The sequence below is a fragment of the Lissotriton helveticus genome, chromosome 6 (assembly GCF_964261635.1).
Source record: "Lissotriton helveticus chromosome 6, aLisHel1.1, whole genome shotgun sequence".
In the NCBI taxonomy this organism is placed as follows: domain Eukaryota; kingdom Metazoa; phylum Chordata; class Amphibia; order Caudata; family Salamandridae; genus Lissotriton; species Lissotriton helveticus.
Genome location: NC_136067.1, coordinates 1,922,320,528 through 1,922,341,189, shown reverse-complemented (window position 1 = coordinate 1,922,341,189; position 20,662 = coordinate 1,922,320,528). Strand labels below are relative to the sequence as shown.

Genomic DNA, 20,662 nt, shown 5'->3' with positions numbered 1-20,662 from the left:
CGCAGTTGGGGGCGCGACCGGGGTTGACGGCTAGGAGGGTGGTGGCATCGTAGGTAATGCGGGAGGGCTGGGCAGCGCGAGGGGCAGGGGGTCTGGCGCTGGGCGCGGTCCAGGCGCGGACGGGCGTAGACGGGCTTACCTTTGGCGCACCTTCGGCGCGGATTGGGCGCGGACGCTGCGCGTGAACGCTGCGCGCGGGAACAGCTGTCATATAAGGAGGGTGGGGGGAGGGGCGAGGGCGGCTCAGCTGGGAGGCGGGGCGGGCTATATAGGAGGACAACAACAACAAAATGGAGGGCGCTTGGGGGAATGCGCTAAAAGAGCAGGAAAGTCGCGCTGGCAATCTTAATAATTAAATATACAAAGCGGCATACAAAGCACACAGCAGGCAATTGATTTCAGACAGTTTCCGGCAAAAAGCGCTACACAACGATACCGGAGCCAAAGGGGAGCGACCACTCAGCTGGGAAGCGTAGAGCGAGTCACAGCGCTTCCAGGTAACGGAGCGCTGTTGTAGTCTGTGGGAGGGCGGCTCAGCTGGGAGGCGGGGCGGGCTATGTAGGAGGACAACAACAACAAAATGGAGGGCGCTTGGGGGAATGCGCTAAAAGAGCAGGAAAGTCGCGCTGGCAATCTTAATAATTAAATATACAAAGCGGCATACAAAGCACACAGCAGGCAATTGATTTCAGACAGTTTCCGGCAAAAAGCGCTACACAACGATACCGGAGCCAAAGGGGAGCGACCACTCAGCTGGGAAGCGTAGAGCGAGTCACAGCGCTTCCAGGTAACGGAGCGCTGTTGTAGTCTGTGGGAGGGCGGCTCAGCTGGGAGGCGGGGCGGGCTATGTAGGAGGACAACAACAACAAAATGGAGGGCGCTTGGGGGAATGCGCTAAAAGAGCAGGAAAGTCGCGCTGGCAATCTTAATAATTAAATATACAAAGCGGCATACAAAGCACACAGCAGGCAATTGATTTCAGACAGTTTCCGGCAAAAAGCGCTACACAACGATACCGGAGCCAAAGGGGAGCGACCACTCAGCTGGGAAGCGTAGAGCGAGTCACCTTTGAAATGAAAGGTATCCCTGCGATAGCCCATCAGTGTCTGACTCCTGGTCCCCGTTGTTGGTTTTTACCATTAGTGTTTGATCCCTGTAGAGTTCCAGTGCGGGGGGGGGCATACTCATGACCAAGGAGCCTGTAAAAATGTCCAGGCAAGGCCCGGCCATACCTCTTTTTATTGTAAATGTTCAATCTGGTGCATCTCAACTGTTGGCTAGTTGTCTGTGCCTTTAGTCCGTCCCAATAATATGCGCCTAATAACGCCCCCAACCTTTGAGAAAAAGTGAAAAGGAAAAAGTGAGACTTGAGTTTAGATTGCTCAAGACGCCCTGTGTGTATAAACCTTTGAAAAGGAGAACCACATCCTACTTTGATTACAACACAGATCATCCCTGCCATCAGGTTTATTGGTCCAGTTGGATTCGTTTAAATGAACCAAAGACAGCCAGTCCCAGCATGGCCTGCTTTGTTCCAGGGCTGAAAACCTGGTGTCACAGTGAGGTGCCTAACTGGACAACCAGGTTTTCTGACGCTCAGCATTAGAGTGTTTGCATTCTAGGCTGGACCATCAACACCGAGCAGTGGAGAACAGGAAAGATAATGCAAGCTTACGATGATGGAATATGTTTATTTTGTAAGATTGAGGTTCCCAGATGTTCCAGTCCAAGATGTTGCTCTTACAAATCATTGTTTTCAATTAGTTCAGTTCAAGTGACCATCAAATGAAAAGACTACACCTCCCAGAGTGCACTGGTTCACAAAGAAAGGCCCAGAGCTGGAAAATAGTGTCTCAGAAGACAGGTTGCCATTTGGTAACCATATGTTTAATGCCACAGAGGCATCTTTGTCAAGTAGCCCCCACATTTTAAGTGGCACTTTCAGTCAGCACTTTGCACGCAAGGTTTTTTGATGCCATACTTCAAAGTAAAAGTAATGTGCGGTCTGAAATTGTCCCACATTGCCATAGCTGCCAAGTTCTTGAGGTGCATTGCTCGACTAGCTGTGCCTGTATATGGTTTATCATGGCATTCTGGGAGTTGTAGTCCTGATTTTATAATATGATAAGACCAAAGTCCGAGACTGCAAAGAAAAAACCTAGACTGCATCCGCTAGTCACACATGGACCTTTACAATGTGGCAGGACTGCATGGCACAAGCCCACTTGGCAGCTGTGCAGTAAGCAAATGAAATCATTAGAAGTGATTTGAGTTATGTCCGATAAGGCATCCCACATTATTACTATTTTAACACAAACATTGATGGAAAATCACATAAGTATAACCTTTTGAAATTACATGATTACAAAGTCAGACCGAACCTTGGACCATCTGAGTATTAACCAGGGCCACTGGAATTATGTGATTACGCAGCTGCTGATGTGTTCGCATAATTGTGGGTATGCCGCATTTGCCACATAATCCATCATCTGCCGCATAAGCTGCAGATGTTAACCCAACAAAAATATTGTTTCTAACTCAAACGGATCAAAAGTTACTGAAAATGTGGCGATGTTGGTTCGCAAGCCGTGGAGGGCCCTTGACAAATGTTAACTGCTCATCTTTCAGTTACTTGTGTCTGTATTTGGTTGTTAAAATGGCTGTAATGAAGTGAAATATTTGGCCAAACAGTATTAGCATGTGTAAAAAGTTCAAAATAATGTATTAAGTGCATCACAAAATGTGCCACACTATGCCGCATAATTCCAGTAGCCCTGGTAATAATACCCTGTGCAAGGTTTGCGAGCAGAATTCTTGCTTTGAGTTGCACCAGCTGTAACCTTTTTGTGCAGCGTCTGGCTCGGGGGACCCCGGACCTGCTGGCCGTAAAATATGAAACGAGCCCCGCTGGGACGTTTCTTAGAGCCCCCCCTTCAGTCACAGACGTGAACCCGCGCCTCGGTGACGCGCGTTGAAGTGACTCGGCCCTTTAATGGGCTGGTTCACAGACTCCAAACTGCACAGCCTCGCTGATGGGCTTCTGCTGGGGGCGACTCTCTGTTTGACTTTCCTCGCGCATTATTCCCCCGTAATTGGTAACTCCGAGCGCTGCTTAAGTGAATGCGCAGCAGCTGGGCGCCATTCAAGGCCTGGGAGCCGAGTGACGGCTGAGAGCCTGGCCGCCGCCGCCGCCATCACCCGGCTCCCTTAATCGTATACAATCCGGCGAAAAGTGGCATTGCATTAACAAAGCGCGGGACGTCCTTTTAATTATTAAAGAGCCTCTCAATATCTTGCTGTATCTTTTGTCCACGCCTAGCACTTGCCGCAGTCTTTCCCCCCCCCCCCCTCTTTCGTTTTGTTATTGCGCGCGCGCGCCTAACGATTCTCGCCTCACAATGTTGCCTAAATTGGGCCAGATGCCGCCTCAATAGAGCAATCTGCCCATCTCGCCGGCATTAAGCCGAAAATTATTTCGAAAATTGAAGCTTTTAGCACACTCCGGATTAATGCGATTGTGCGGAGCTTGCTTTAATTCATAGGCCTGGATCGCCTCATTAATTGTCATTTCATTAATTGTTGCAGCCGGCCCAAGAGGCCGACAAGATGGACGGCGGGTAAATGTGCCACTCTCAGGCAGCAACAAACATCGTTTTCTATGTGGACTGATTGTGGCCTACAGTGCTGCATTGTTCAGGAACTGGACGCTGCAAAACTGTGTTGCGCAGCATTTTATTGTATTATAGCATTTGTATAGCGCTTACAACCCTTCTCTGTGGCGCTGAAGTACTTACACGTATAGCACGCTATACCATGTGGGTGTGTGGTCAGAGGAGTGTTGTTGCTTTGAGCCTGTGTGGGAAGTGTTTCCATGTCGTGCGTGATGGCCACCGAGGTGCAGCTATCGCGCTGTAGGTTGCAGCGCTAGGCGGTGTGATGACGAACAAGTGTGAGGTCGATGCACCGGTTTGTAGTTTGTGTTATGCTGGAGGCTCCAATTAGTTCTGCAGGTCCCTTTATTATGTCTGTAATTTTCGCGCAAGAAAACACTGTCCACACCTCTTTGAGAGCAAGAAAGGCCACTTTATTTAAGACAGGTGTGTACATCAAACATCTTTCCAACACATTATTTAATAATTAATAAAATCCAAATCTTCCAGCTTGACTAAGCATCCCTACCTAGGAGTAACCCCCCCCCCCCACCAAGTTAACCTAACCCAAACCAGAAACAACTAACTCTTGAAGAATACCCCCTCATTTCCTTTAACTGCCCTTTGAGGATGGACCAACCCGCTCCAGGCTGCCCACCCCCCACTAGAAACCGCCTACAAAAGAACAAGACACCTGCCCTAAAGTGGCAAGGCCAGAAGGCCATAGCAGTACCGAAAAAGACTGCAAAATGGGGAAAAAACCTAGAGAAAAAAGGGGAAGGGTGGGTGGGGCAAAAGAACCTTCCTCCCCAACCTCCCACTAGCGCGTTCCTTTCCCGCCTGCCCTGGACCTCTTATATAACTTTCCTCCTAATCAAGGAGAACACCACCTGTCCTGCGCCCAGTCGTCCCTGCGCGAACAAACCCAGGGAGAGACCGGCTCGCGCACGGCTCTCCCTGGGTCCCTCCTTATCTTCTGTTATCAGTTCGAGAAGGTCGTCCACTCGAAGATTTTATGGATCTGGGGAGGTAAAAGGTGTAGTGGGAGAGTGAGGGGAAGCAAGGATCGTCTTTCAATCTACAGCTAGGAAGTAGTGTGAAAATTCAAATACCCCCCACTTTGAACTAAAGCTGTTGGGGCACCAAGCAATTTAAGCGAATCATCCGACCCTCCCCAGAAGAGCTCTCTTGTCTCTTCCACCCAGGCATCTGTCCATTATCCTTTGATCCACTTTCAGATATAGACCATTTCACCTTTATATTGTCATCGATTCATTCTTTCGTCCATCAGTTAGTCTTTCACTATCCTGTCCATCCGCCCATTAATATACAAACCTATCATCCATCTTCAACCTATCCATTCATCCATCTATCTATCCATTCATCCACCATTTCACCCATTCATCTGTCAGCCACCCTTTCCCTCCTCACTCCATCTAGCCATCCTTTCAGTCATCCATCCATTTGGTCATCCATTAATCCACCCTTTCATCCATCCACCATTTCCTTCAATCCATCTATCCTCCCTTTCACTCATCCATCGACCCTTCCACCCATCATCCACTCATTCATCCATGTACCCTTTCACTCATCTATCCATCCTTTCACCCGCTCACTCATCCAGCCATCCTTTCTCTCATCGCCCATTCATCCATCCATCAATTCATTCTTTCACTAATCCATCCACCCACTTTCGCTTTCACTCATCCATCTACACACCCATTATTTCACATCCATTATTTCACTCATCTATCCTTACATCCATCATTTACTCATCCATCCATCCATCTGCCCATCCATCCTTTCAATCACCCATCCATCCTTTCAATCACCCATCCATCTTTTCACTCACTCACTCACCTTTGTCTGCCAAGTTGCAGACAGAAGAGGCCCATCAAGAACTCCACCTCTGCTGTAGCTGCTAAAGTTGGGGCTCATAATGCCCCATCATTGATCCTTTCACTCTTCCATCCTTTCATTCATTAATCTATCCACCCTTACACTCTGTCCATCCATATAACCTTTCACACCATCCATCCATCCTTTCACTCAGCAGTCCATATGTTCACTCACTCATACATCCATAATTTCTCTCATCATCCATCCACCCTTTCACTCGTCCATCCACCCTTTCATCCATCCACTCGTCCATCCTCCCTTTCATTCGTCCATTATTCTTTCAATTATCCATCCTCCATCCCTTTCACTCATCCATCCATCATTTCACTTGTTAATCCATCCACCCACCCATCCACCCTTTCACTCACCCATCCATCCTTTCACTCACCCATCCATCCTTTCACTCACCCATCCATCGTCCCTTTCACTCACAAACCCATCCATCCATATCTTACTCACTCATGTTTCCACTCACCCACCCTTTCATGTTATGTATGAGCCTTTGTCTGCCGAGCTGCAGTCAGAAGAGGCCCATCAAGAATTCCACCCGGCTATAACTTCTAAAGCAGAGTGGAGTGGGGGGTGGAGTGGTGGGGGGTGTTGGATTTACTATCCCCTTGATCTACAGCATATCTATGCAAAAAGGCGCATTCACAGACTTCCCTGTGTTACCTGCTGGGCAGCATTTTGAAACCTGGTAGGACTCGCTCAGTCTTCGGAGGACAGTGAATGATTGAGTTGAGTAATATTTCCAATATACAGCCAGCTTGTGGTGGCCTTTATAATTTTGCCTCGGGTCTTATTCAACATCTCATGAGCATCAACTCTTTTTCATCCTCTCTTTTGCACTGGGAAAGTGGCTTCCCATGAACCCCTTATACACAGGGGAGGCCCCCACTGAGGGCCCACCCTCCTCTACACCCTCCTTCTCAACCCACACCCCTTTCATTCCTCCATTGCTCAAACTCCTTTTGATTTACTCTGATCCCAATCCCTTCCCTTGCACCCCTGTTCTATCCCCCGCCTGCTCTTGCTAAATGTTGCCATTTGCTTGCCCACCTTCACTGGGTCTCTTTCCCTGCTTCGTGTCTATCACCCTCCTCAGTAATTGTCCCTCTGTTCCCACCCCTTCGTTCAATCGGCTGCTTTCTATCACCCGGATTACTTCAACTGCTTTTACTGGTGTTGTTTTTCCTCCCACTTTGCATTTCGGGTGTTATTTCTCTCTCCCTCTCCCACCTCTCACTGCTTCTTGTCTCTCCTTTTGGACCCTCAGGGACCTCTGAGGCTCAAGGCCTCTTGACCAGGCTCTCGTCGCCTACTTGTGCAACACTGATGTCACACCCCGTCTTCCTATGTAGGCAGCTGAAAGGGCACGTCTTATTATTCATTTATTTTATTAGGCTTCAATAGCAGTGCTCTAATAAAAATACAAGATGTTAGAGACAAAGCCAAACTAAGAATGAGAAAAAAACAATTATATATTTAATAAACATGCACTGTTCTAAGTTAATGGATTGTTTAAAACCATATGAAAGTCTCGGGTCAAGTCTGAATAGAGTAAGACAGAGTCTGGCAAATGATGAAATTTAGAATATAATCCAGTAATCCTGTATCTGGAAACCTCCTGGCAGATGGAATCCCGGTTTCCCAATGTTTGGAGCTGAAGACAAATTAAATCACCATCTGGTTGTGATGTCTGAGGCCCCCATGGGGGCAGCAAGTAGAGGGTTATGGGCAATGAAGTCCTAACAGCAGCATCCTTGTTCCTAATGTTGAAGAAACAACAGTGAAGAGACAGGACAGCAGAGAAAGGAGGTCACTATTCCAAAGACAACCTAATGTTACCAAAACCAAAGATGTCCAAATTCTGAATCCATTCTTCAGCGCAGCATCAACAGCATTAACGGATCCAGGGTTTCAGTACAACAAGGTCTCCACCGTGATAATTTTGCATGTGCTCGTGGATGCAATAGAGCAACCACAAATCTCCCCACAACGCATCCCACACCTCCCATGGAACAGATGGAAGGTGCCGACTGAAGCCGACACTACTAGAGCAGCGGCTTCGGCAATGGCTCTGATGTTTTATTTAATAGGCCTCTGAGAGTAAGTTCTACAATCATGAAGTATATGACATTATTATCCTATTTACAGATAATATTTTCCTTCAACCTATATCATAATCCAGCTCTTGCCATTATTATTAAATGAGGACATTTAAACGATCCACTGAAACCTTGAAGTCCCAAGTCGGATAAAATAGGCTGAGAGGTTGGCATCATTTACCTTAGTGTTTTGGGGTAAAATAAAATGCCACAGCAGGCTTTACAATGTATGTAAGATGGAAGCTGGAGTCAATGTACTTGTTTTAGCATTGGAGCAATGAGGGTAATTACATTAGGTTGGCGATTGGGGAGGGGGAGCTGATTCTTGCTGTACAGTGTTTAGTGGTGGCAGTGTTGTTGCTGGAAGGAAAGTTACTAGGCTTTATTCCCACACCAGTTGAAGCAACAGGAGGGAAAGTGTTGGACTTCATGGGGTTAAATTTACTATTGATTTTGGAAAAAGGGGGTGGTGATGGACAGAGTTTCTGAATGATGCAGAATACTCTTACCAAGTCAAGAGATCATGGTTTTAATCCATCACCTATTTTTTAGCTCATTGCACCATCCCAGCTCAGAACCTGGCTATATGCAAATTAGTCTCTTCCTGTCCCAGTGCATGAAGGGAACAGGGCAAACCAAACTACCAAGCCAATTCTTATACTGGGAAGGAGACAAGCTTCCGGGGACCGGTTTCTGGCATCACAGCCTTCGTCGGCCCGGCTTGCTTGAATCCTGATGGTGCAATGAGCAAGGGACTCACGTCTGAGTATACCCTCCCGTACGTAGTGTGGATAAAATCGATTTTGGAAAAAGGGGGGTTAAATTTACTATTTCCAGGCTAAGCAACAATAGGGAGAGTGTTGGACTTCGGAGGGGTTAGATGTACTATTCCCACTCTAGTCTAATCAACAGCAGGGAAAGTGTTGGACATCGGAAGGGGTTAGATTTACTATTCCCACTCCAGTCTAATCAACAGTAGGGAAAGCGTTGGACTTCGGAGGGGTTAGATTTTCTAGTCCCGCTCCAGTCTAATCAACAGTAGGGAAAGCTCTGGACTTCGGAAGGGTTAGATTTACTATTCCCACTCCAGTCTGAACAGTATGGAAAGCATTGGACTTCGGAAGGGTTAGATTTACTATTCCCACTCCAGTCTAATCAATAGTAGGGAAAGCGTTAGACTTCGGACGGGGTTAGATTTACTATTCCCACTCCAGTCTGAACAGTAGGGAAAGAGTTGGTCTTCGGAAGGGTTAGATTTACTATTCCCACTCCAGTCTAATCAACAGTAGGGAAAGCTCTGGACTTCGGAAGGGTTAGATTTACTATTCCCACTCCAGTCTGAACAGTTGGAAAGCATTGGACTTCGGAAGGGTTAGATTTACTATTCCCACTCCAGTCTAATCAATAGTAGGGAAAGCGTTAGACTTCGGACGGGGTTAGATTTACTATTCCCACTCCAGTCTGAACAGTAGGGAAAGAGTTGGTCTTCGGAAGGGTTAGATTTACTATTCCCACTCCAGTCTAATCAACAGTAGGGAAAGCGTTGGACTTCGGAGGGGTTAGATTTTCTAGTCCCACTCCAGTCTAATCACAGAAGGGAAAGCTGTGGACTTCGGAGGGGTTAGATGTACTATTCCCACTCTAGTCTAATCAACAGCAGGGAAAGTGTTGGACATCGGAAGGGGTTAGATTTACTATTCCCACTCCAGTCTAATCAACAGTAGGGAAAGCGTTGGACTTCGGAGGGGTTAGATTTTCTAGTCCCGCTCCAGTCTAATCAACAGTAGGGAAAGCTCTGGACTTCGGAAGGGTTAGATTTACTATTCCCACTCCAGTCTGAACAGTATGGAAAGCATTGGACTTCGGAAGGGTTAGATTTACTATTCCCACTCCAGTCTAATCAATAGTAGGGAAAGCGTTAGACTTCGGACGGGGTTAGATTTACTATTCCCACTCCAGTCTGAACAGTAGGGAAAGAGTTGGTCTTCGGAAGGGTTAGATTTACTATTTCCACTCCAGTCTAATTAACAGTAGGGAAAGCTCTGGACTTCGGAAGGGTTAGATTTACTATTCCCACTCTAGTCTAATCAACAGTAGGGAAAGCGTTGGACTTCGGAGGGGTTAGATTTTCTAGTCCCGCTCCAGTCTAATCAACAGTAGGGAAAGCTCTGGACTTCGGAAGGGTTAGATTTACTATTCCCACTCCAGTCTGAACAGTATGGAAAGCATTGGACTTCGGAAGGGTTAGATTTACCATTCCCACTCCAGTCTAATCAATAGTAGGGAAAGCGTTAGACTTCGGACGGGGTTAGATTTACTATTCCCACTCCAGTCTGAACAGTAGGGAAAGAGTTGGTCTTCGGAAGGGTTAGATTTACTATTTCCACTCCAGTCTAATTAACAGTAGGGAAAGCTCTGGACTTCGGAAGGGTTAGATTTACTATTCCCACTCTAGTCTAATCAACAGTAGGGAAAGAGTTGGACTTCGGAAGGGTTAGATTTACTATTCCCACTCCAGTCTAATCAACAGTAGGGAAAGTGCTGGACTTCGTAAGGGTTAGATTTACTATTCCCACTCCAGTCTAATCAACAGTAGGGAAAGCGTTGGACTTCGGAGGGGTTAGATTTTCTAGTCCCACTCCAGTCTAATCACAGAAGGGAAAGCTGTGGACTTCGGAAGGGTTAGATTTACTATTTCCACTCCAGTCTAATTAACAGTAGGGAAAGCTCTGGACTTCGGAAGGGTTAGATTTACTATTCCCACTCTAGTCTAATCAACAGTAGGGAAAGAGTTGGACTTCGGAAGGGTTAGATTTACTATTCCCACTCCAGTCTAATCAACAGTAGGGAAAGTGCTGGACTTCGTAAGGGTTAGATTTACTATTCCCACTCCTGTCTAATCAACAGTTGGTAAAGTGTTGGACTGGTGGTTGCATTGGGTTGGAATATTACAGAGGAGGAAATAAGTAAAGCAATTAATGATCCTCCATATGGGAAAGCTCAGTGGTTAGACAGATTCCCACCAAAATTCTTTGAAATAAACATACCTAAGATTGTTCTATTATGTCAAAAACTTTAGGAGGTAGGGAGTCATAGTCTGGCACCTTTTCCTCCAACACCAGTCCCCAGTGGTTATCTGTGTCCTACAGGAGAATCTTGCTCTTGTTATTACTTGTCTTAATGATATTTAAATAATGACCAAAAGAAATGTGTCTTACTCTCCAGAATATTGGAAAAACATATTTATTCCTATTTCTGAAAACATTAAAAACAGCCAATACTTTTTTCAAGGAATCAAATTTTTATTGAGGCTACATATAATCCTGACCTAATTTATTCTTGAAATGTGTTGCCCTGAAAGGTTAGTGGAATCTATTAGCTCATACAACTTGATTTTTCGAGTATACATATATATTTTTAAACATAGGTCCCCCAGATCTGATATATGCATTATGGGTATCAGGAACAGTAGCAGCATGTTCCCCACAGAAAGCAAATATTCCATCAACTACTATTACTGATACCCACAGTGGGGAAATGTACAATTTAAAGGTACATATTGGATTGGGACAACCGATATTGATGAAAAGCAACCACAATCTTACATAAAAAGTTATATGTTGATTCAGGACCCTTCAAGAGTACAGCCAGTGCCCATAGGAATACTCCTTGAAAAATAGGAAGGTCTGCATGTATATTATGCAGACGATCTGCAACTGGTGTTCTCAATCGATAATTCATCTGACTCGATATCTGAATTCCAGGCAACAATGTTACATATACATGACTGGATGAACAACAACCAGTTAAAACTGAACCCTGATAAAACAGAAGTGTTCTGATAGGTGGTTCCCTGAATCCCTGGAACGCACATTTCTGGCCAAGTGAACTAGGCTCTCCACCTAACCCTTCTTCCTCAGCTAAAAACCCTGGAGTTATCATCAATAGCGATCTCACTATGAAATCCCAGATAGGAGCTGTAACCTCCACTTGTTTCTTTCAGCTGAGGAAGATAATGATGATTAGGAGATTACTCACCCGGGAAGCCTTAATCCAGGTGGTTCTAGCCCTGGTAATATCTCACCTGGATTATGCCAATTCTCTTTATTTTGGCATCCCGCTCTACCTCACTAAAAAACTGCATGTGGTTCAGAACCAGGCAGCAAGGCTGATCTCCCAACAACCTAGATGGAAACACATCACACCCACTATGAAAGAGCTACACTGGCTCCCCATCCCTCAAAGATGTGCGTTTATAGTTGGCTGTCTCATATTTAAAGCCTTGCATGGTGCTAGCCCTACATTTATATCCAGACTTGCCAAGAAATACCTACCCGCACAGAGCTTGCGCTCTGCCCACAAGAACCTCTTATCCATTCCTTCCTATAAACGGAAGCGATAGGCGGATGCAGGTTTGCAGTATTGGCCCCCAGCTTCTGGAACACTCTCCCTTTAGACATTAGAACCTGTACTGAATTTGTTAGATTCCGTAGACTCCTTAAGACCTGGCTATTTATCCAAGCCTATAACTATATTGTCGACTACTCATTACATGAGGTCCCAGCAAAATTCCTAAGTTTAGTGCCAAGAAACTAATCGGTGTACAAGCGCTTTATAAGAAATTTTAACATAACATTTAACTGCTTCACAAAGATCCCCCTTCAACCAGCATTCTAGATGATGTTGCAAAGAACCCTCACTTAAGGTAAGATCATGGCTTATCTTCCCTTTTCCCTAAAAATAAAAACACAACAAGGACAATGAACACCATAAGGACAAGGAAAACAACAATACGATTAAGAATCATGAGTCACAATATGTAATAGGCCTTATTCCATAATGGGAGTTCCAATATGTGAATGCCCGGATCCTCAGTTGTTCTAGACTCCTCACCTAAACTAACACCTCTACCCCTAGCTATAGTAGGTTATACCTTTGTAGCCCCCCAGCCCAGCCCAGTTTCTGTTTTTTGTATTTTATTTTGTCCTGTCATTAATCATCTTTTAGAGATAGGGTGGTGGGAAAAAGTTTACTGGTGCCCAGTTTTGTCTGGACACTCAAAACCTCCCAAATTATGCAGTCCGGTGATCATTTCTGGGCTGTCTCAATCATACAAGTGTGACTTAACATGTGACAGCACACGCATATCGGAAGGATTGGGTGGTGTTCCCTGCCTCCTTCCAGGTCTTTGCCCAGGAACTGGCTGGTGGGCAGGGTTGGGGAGAGTTTAGGGAGAGCTGTCACTGCCTCCTGCTCCTTCCTAGCCACACCCAGCAGCCCAATCCCATTTTTCTGTAGGCAGAGGGAGAGATAAGATGTGGGAGTGGCAGCCCAGTTCCCCCAATCCTCCCTCCCACTCTGTCAATAAAAGAAATGAACCAGGAAGGGGGATTGGAATGGAGGGATTATGATGTTTCCTACTCCCGCCCAATTTACACCTCCTGGTTCACTTGTAATGTTGGGGATTGAAGTAGGAGGGTGCGCTGACAAGTGTTCGGATTTTCTGAGCACGTCGTCTGCCAAGATAAATCAATAGTGCTATTTTAATACCCAAAATGTTTGTAAATGATGTTCTTCTTCTATAGAAAGAAAATTATAAAAAGAAGAGAGTAGCACCTCTTGTGATAAATGGAAAGAAGAGGTAACATTAGGGATGGAAGATGGGTTACATTTTAAAAATTAATCCATCATCAAAAAATCTAAAAACATAGGACGATACAAGGCAGAAATCTCCCCAATCCTAGAAGCAGATGTTATAGCAAAAAAAAAAGAAAGAAATCTTGTAGGATAGGAATTTAACATCCACTGTCTTCAAGGGTCAAAAGAGAGGACACTGTAAAGTCTCAACACTGAAGGAATGTACCAAGCAGGGAGAAACATCTCATGAAATAGGATCTTGTGACTGAGAAGCTTTTGAAGACTCTTGGCACTAATGTATCAGTTTCATTTCTGGGATTTCCAAAACTCCTGAAATGCCTTGATAGCAAGCCATTGTGACGTTCTTGCGGATAGTGAAAGATTTAAGTGAAAACTATCTAATAAGAATTGTAAGTCTTGTAAAGCTGAAGAAAAAGGACAGCATGGAGCTTATAGATCATGAGAAGAGCATCACCTACCAAAAGACACACAGGGGCCGATTCACATAACTAATCTGAGATAAAATCCTAAACTTACTACTTTTGGTATTCACAGAAGGCATTTAAAAGTAGTAAAGTTAGGCGTCCTAACTTCACTACTACTAAATGCCTTTTGTGTATACCGAAAGTCGTAAAGTTAGGATTTTATCTCAGATTAGTTCTGTGACTTGGCCCCACAGTGTCTGGAATAAGCTTTGAAGGTAGATAGTCCATGTGAGCTCTGAAAAATGTCAACCAATTGTATTGGGAGACCTTTGCTTAACAAACCTAACCTCTAAACTTCAAAACCTATACATTTAGGGTAAGTGGGGGAGGTAGAGTTAATGGTCTCATAGGAAAATGGAATAATATCAGCACTCAGGAAAGGTGAGAAGCAAAAGCTTTCAGTATACAGAATCAGTATTGTTGTGGCCAATAATGAACCACCAAGATAACATCCTCCTTCTCCTGTGGTATTTTGTAACACTGGAATAAGAGGAACCGGAGGGATTGCATAAAGTAACCTCTTGAGCTTCATCAACAGGCGTTCACCTGTGTAGTAGGGCATTGTTTCTGTGAGCAAAGAGGTTCAGATAAGGAGTCCAAAACCTCTTGCATATCTCCCTGAATGTTGGCTTTGATAATGATAGATGTGTGAAAGATCGAAAGATCCCGCTCAATAGATTTGCTCGTACATTGTCTTTTCCATTCATGTTTATTGCTGATATGCATAACATATGTTTTCTGCCCATAGGGTTACAAGAGTCGGCACTTGATTCAGGGTCTTGGATTGAGTGCTCCCCTAATGGTTAATGTAGGGAAAGGGTACTCTATTGTGCATTCCGACCAGAATAGCATAATCTTTCCGATAGATGCTGGTCCTAAACTTGTGAAGGGCTCTGAAGATCGCTAATAGTTCCCTCCTGTTCAACGATCTCATTCTGTCCATTATTGACCATTTGAACTGGCATGGATTCAGATTGAGAGCGCCTCCCCAACCTAGTTGACTCACACCCATTGTCAAGATCAAGTGTTGCTGAAGATGCATGAGCCCCCTTTGAATCATTACTTTATATCCAACCGCATGGTGCATTTAGTTCTTCATTCAAAGTTGAAACGTGGTGATTGTATCTCATGGACTTAGGTGTTTCGGACCTATATGGTTAGGAGGATTCTTGCGCTTCCTTGGATCGCCAAATCTAATGTATGTGAAAATAGGGATCATAAGGCGGCGTCAGTGCTGGTGTGTTGATTTACTGCTGTATCTGAAATATTATTTGTACTGTAATCATGTTTAATGGATATTATGTTTTGTTGATCCAATCCTTATAAATATATCCAGGTTCACATCATTACGTCATTGGTTTTAAACAATAACGTTTTGTCGATGTCGTCGGATCATATTCTTGACCAGCTTAAAGATGAAGTTGAGTAGAAATAATTCCTCCAGGCACATATTCTCCTTGTACATTACATTACCAAGTTCCTTGGGGGAAAACTGGGTTATGCTGTTTCAATATATAGTAAAGATATTCATCGCCAGCTGCTCCAGCGATGGACAGAAGATCCTTGCATGCCCAAGGGGCAGGGATGGTACCCTGAGCAGGATCTCAAGCCCGGCAGGAGACCCACCTCCATCTCCTGTGTCCTTGTCCCGGGGACAGGTAACCAAACAGGTAGATTCAAAGAATGTCAACCCCTTTGTGGCACCCAGTAGGACGGACGGGGCTTTAATTTTCAGAATCTCTTGAGTTGTTACTGTCTTGGAGGTGGATTAATCTCAAAAGCAATGACTGGGATGAGGGCGGTAGGGGTAGATGCTTTCAGTGCACGAATATAAAGTCAGTGTCGCAGGTGAACATTCTGTTTGTGTTCACATTTGTGCGCATTGTACAAGAGAAGCAGCTTGAATTGCAAGCCATAGAAATACTACTGCCGACTAACAAAACACAAGACTAACAAAACACAAGGTCGCCCATTCAGTAAATGGCATGTAGAAAAAAAACCTGTCCTAATGGAACATGGAATTGGCACCGAAAGAAAAGCGCCGTTATCAGTCATTTGAGGTAGCGCATTTAGGTTCTGCTAAACAATTATAATATCTTTATTAACCGATTGTGTTGTCGCTTTTCAGGGAATACAGGCCACGCCGAGGTGGTACGTGTAATCTACCGGGCGGAAGACATCAGCTTCGAGAAACTGCTCAAGGTCTTCTGGGAGAGTCACGACCCGACACAAGGTAGAGTGACGAGCGAGCCGGTATTTACACAAGGTAGAGTGACGAGCGAGCCGGTATTTAATTATCTAACTAATTACAGCTGGGATAATTAGTGTTTGCGCTGCACAGGAGAGATGAACCTTGAAATCGCACCGGGGTCCAGAAATATGATTGCTGGAGTGTTATTGATAGAGAAAGAGACAAAGCGAGGAGCAGAAATGCATTGAAGCCCCTCCCCTCCCTCCCTGCGCCTCTTACAGCTGCCTGTGGTGTGCGCATGCGCCCACTGAGGTGGAAACAGCCAATAGGAGCCTGTATCATTGGAGTGTTACAAACCCTCCCTCCTCCTGGAGTCTACTTCATGTAGATTGGAACACGATCTTCAGCAGCCTCCAAGTGTGCCATACAAGTCACATAATAATAAGGATAATAAAAAACAATAGTAGTGTCAAAGCCAACAGGTCTGCCGTTGATGGCCTCCTTTTGCCTTTGCCAGTGTTTGTGAATGTTTTTTGTAAAACTACAAGGGGACTACTTTTTGTGTGTATGCGCATGCCCAAAAGCAGAATGCAGTTACTTACACACCGCCGCCTAGTTTTAAGATTGCTAATGCATAGTATTTTCATGGCTTCAGTGTGTGTAAGAGTGACATTGTGTTGCCAAGTGAGTGACACTTTATCTTGAGTAAAACCAAGTGGTGAAGTTCAGTAAAGAGATAAATATCTGAAATGGCGCTCTTTTTAACAATGAGAAGCTTTGCATAAGGCAATGTAACTGCTGCGACCTGGTATAAAGCATTCACTGATCTTTCATCTGCAAGCATTGGGCGCCGAGTGTTGGTAATAGAGCTTCACTGAGGGAGCACAGAGCTTGGTGCAGGACGGGCAGAACTGGCCATCACCAGATGCATCCTGGAGCCATGAGGCCTTCAGTAAAGGGCGCGGACAGGAAGCGCGAGACACAGGCTCATACTATGACACTACAGGCCATCATGAGGCCTTCACTCAGGGAACCCAGGCTGAGCGTCTGACACTAAGGCTATCACTGACCCCTGAGGGTGCAGACATAGGAACAGTCCCAGGCTCTGACACTATGGACCATCATGAGGCCTTAACTCAGGGGACAGGAAGTGCAACCCAGGCTGAGCATCTGACCCTAAGGCTATCACTGACCCTGGGGGTGCAAAAAATCTTTATTGGGATTTCATTGCTTTGGGGTTGTTTCCTGTAAATCCTAAAAGACAATAAATGTTGTTTTTAAGTGTGTGTTATGGTTGAAACATCAGATTGAAGTGCATTTTAAAGGCTTTGAATCATGCCTATCGTATAACGAGGGGGAGGGGCAAAAATCAAAATCGGAAAAAACTAACGATGTGTGATGCATGGACGACAATAGACTCGCAAGTACAGAGCATGCGCAGTGTATATGTTAATCTGATTGTTAAAAAAAAACAAGGACAGTGCATGCACAGCTTACATGCCAATCGGCTAAAAAATTAAGTTAAACAATACATTAAGTTAGGCAAGTGTTATTAATCTTTTTTGACTACAAGGCAATTGGGTTAACATGCCTGCATATCTATAATACAAATGTACTTATTTCCCTAATGACATTTGCGCAATGCCGATACCAACAACATACTTGTCGGATACAAAAAAAAAGCCAATATGAAACAAAAAAAACACATTTACGATGCAAATAGTGGACAAAAGTACCCCTTGCAGCGACAGCGCATTTGCACTGTTAGGCGAGACCTAAAATGCGGGAGGGAGATAACTGTCTGGCATACCAGTACACAGTTTGCCCAGATGCACTGTGGTAAATGTAGTCCATAATGACACTCACTTTAGTGGAAAGTCTTTAGTATTCGCCATTGTTGGGGCAGCCAGTCCTGTATATCTCTAGACAAGTTTCAGGATATTAGTCATTCTTCAGGAGTAATCTTTTAAATTGAGGGTGCTAGGAATGCTGCTTACTGTCATCTCTGATTTCTATCACACTCCCAGGCCAAATTATTTACTGGTATTCCAGGCAGTGTTCTACCTATCCCCTTTTGTGATTGGCTCCTGATTAATGTTTGTTTGAGTATGTGGATCTAAAGTTTGCAATGAAAGATTTACACTAGGCCTGGGCAAAGCACTACGCTACGCTCGCGTAGTTTGCGCAACTTCAAACTACGCGAACTGCACGTAGCACAGTGCGAACACGCGTAGCGTAGTGCAGCAGTCATTTTTTGCTTGCTCGCGGTCCTCAACGTCAAGTTGGCGACCGCGACAAGCAAAATTACATCCTGGCAAGCCTTTTTCCTCGTTCGCGATCAGCAACATCAAGTTGCCGATCGCGAGTGTGGAAAACAAACCTCCCTGCGAGATTCTCAACGCGGGGAGGTCTGGTTTCTCATTGCGAGTGGTCGCGTATGCTTGCGACCGCTCGCGATGAGAAACTACCAGTCCGCGCTGAGAAAGCTGCCACTCGAGGAAAAATCTCCTTGAGCGGCAGAAAACTACAGCTCGCACTGTGCAAGATGCCGTTTTCAATGATTGCACAGTGCCGGATGCTTGTCCGCACTGTGCAATCATTGAAAACGGCATCTTGCACAGTGCGAACATGCTACTATGCAGTTCGCGTAGTGCTATGCATAGCTCACGTTGTGCGAAGTGCACTTTGCGTAGCTTCGCGAAGCGCTACTACGCAAACTACGTCCAGCCCTAATTTACACCGTAGTTAACTTTACTGTGATTCAGACATTACATTGTCCAGAGGAATGGAAATAACAGACTTACTCAGAATAGAGCAAGTTCACGCCCATTATTTAAAAAAATCTAAGCAGTTCGCCATTACTCGGCTGATCAGCAAATCTTATCATACCAGTCGGTATTAGTGCACCTGGAACAAATGTTTCCGAATTGGCACATCTGCAGCAGGGAATGTTGGGAAAGTGGTACTATTTTTTTTTTTTTTTTTTAAAAAGACCTTTATTGTCGGAAATATACAGTACACAGCGTTCTGCTGACAACCCATCCGGGCCAGCCGCATATCGTCAAATTCGTAGCACTTACACAAAAAAAAAGGAAATGACACAGCCACATGGCCGACAACCCGGAGGTCCGGCGGCGTTGAAGTGATTGATTTTGGTTCCGGAATTCGCAATCATGTGTGCATTCAGTAATAAAAGGATACAACGTGAGAGAAAACGACTGTGAGTCTATAGGTCTTCATTTTCTCTTTTATGCTCTTAATCTAGCTTAGAGAAGAACTCAGTGTTGTGGGTGTGCTCATCAGTGACCGTCTGCTAGTCATGGCTTGTCAGAGCACCTGCGAGGCACATGAAGGAGAAGGAGACGTCCCGTTCCCTAGTAGGGTGTGGGGGCGCATGCAAATGAGATGTAATCGCACAGTGCCGCAAGCGTGGTAGTCATTGGGGAGCAGATAACTTGGTCAGCTCGTTAGGGATGTCAGGCATCCATTGTCGAAGCCGGGTAGTTAAACTTCAGCCTTGACAGGTGACCGCTAAGACCCCATGGCGTGGTGTGTATGATAAGCAGCAAGGAAGAATGTGGTCTGGGGCTAGGGAGACCAAGTGGTCGGAAAAACAGTTGTAACTGCAAACAGGGAAGCATGTATGGAAGGAAGAGGGGGAGTGGGGCAGAGGTAGCCATGCGGTGGGGGGGAGGTATCATCTATGTGCAAGTGGCAATGCGGTAGGGTGAGGGGAAAGTGGTACTATGGCACCATTTTACATACACATGCTGTTCCAGAATTTCAGCCCATTTTCTTGACAAATTTCCAACATCTTTTTTTTACAGATAGATAAGTGCCTAAAAAGGAAAACTTGTAATCCCTTTTCGCCCAAAACAGGATAACCCCCCACTTCACATTCAGGGTAGGAAGTAGGGAGTTGGGGGTAGAAGTGCAATAGAGGCATATATCCGGTAACTTAAGTTATTCATAATGTCACTGACGAACACAGCAGAATTTAGCATTGTATTTAGCTTTTTTTAAAAATCCATTTACTCATGTTATGTGTGACCCACTCTCATGTCCAGCTGTCTGAGAATCTTTCAGCCCCACTGGAATACTGGAAACATGCACATAGAGGTTTATTGCATCCCTCTTCTGCACTAAGGATCCATTGCATGCACCACCCTCACTTCTTCAGCCTTCCTGCAGAGGAACAGGACCAGCAGGAAGGTTGAGTTTTTGACAGAGCCTATTTTTTAAGATACTCATTTTAAATTATGTTCAATCAGGCACATTATTTTTCATCTGGTGATTACTATATGTATTCCTTAATTAGGTGACACTTGCAGTATACTACTGACCCAGAATTCCATAGTTCATGATTTCCAGAAGGGAAGTTAAACACTGCAAATTTTGACTAGATCCAGCAATTCCAGACTCAGCTTTGGAGGGATAGCTCTTTGCACAGTCATCAAACGAAAGCCAGATGGGATCTTTATTAGCACGGCAAAATCTGCTCGGTTTACGTGGTAGATTTTTCCAGGGCTTACTTGCCAATCGCCCATATACAAACAGTTTACCACTACTTCCAATCGATATTTTTGTGACAGCAGAACATTTTAGATAGTGAACAATCTTAGAGTTCTCCCAAAGGAAGGGAATGATCTGTTTGCTCTTTAGGCTGAGAGGGTTGTCCAACAGATGGTTGGG

The 20,662-nt window shown here is 44.9% G+C and overlaps 1 protein-coding gene across 2 annotated transcripts in view; it reads left to right on the top strand.

Moving 5' to 3' along the window:
* MSRA (methionine sulfoxide reductase A) overlaps positions 1–20,662 on the top strand; it is a 984,506-nt gene that overhangs the window by 507,332 nt on the left and 456,512 nt on the right. For both annotated transcript variants that reach the window (XM_078649877.1, XM_078649878.1), the window contains exon 4: positions 15,908–16,012. In XM_078649877.1, the coding sequence (XP_078506003.1) occupies positions 15,908–16,012 (105 nt within the window). The remainder of the gene's footprint in view (positions 1–15,907; positions 16,013–20,662) is intronic.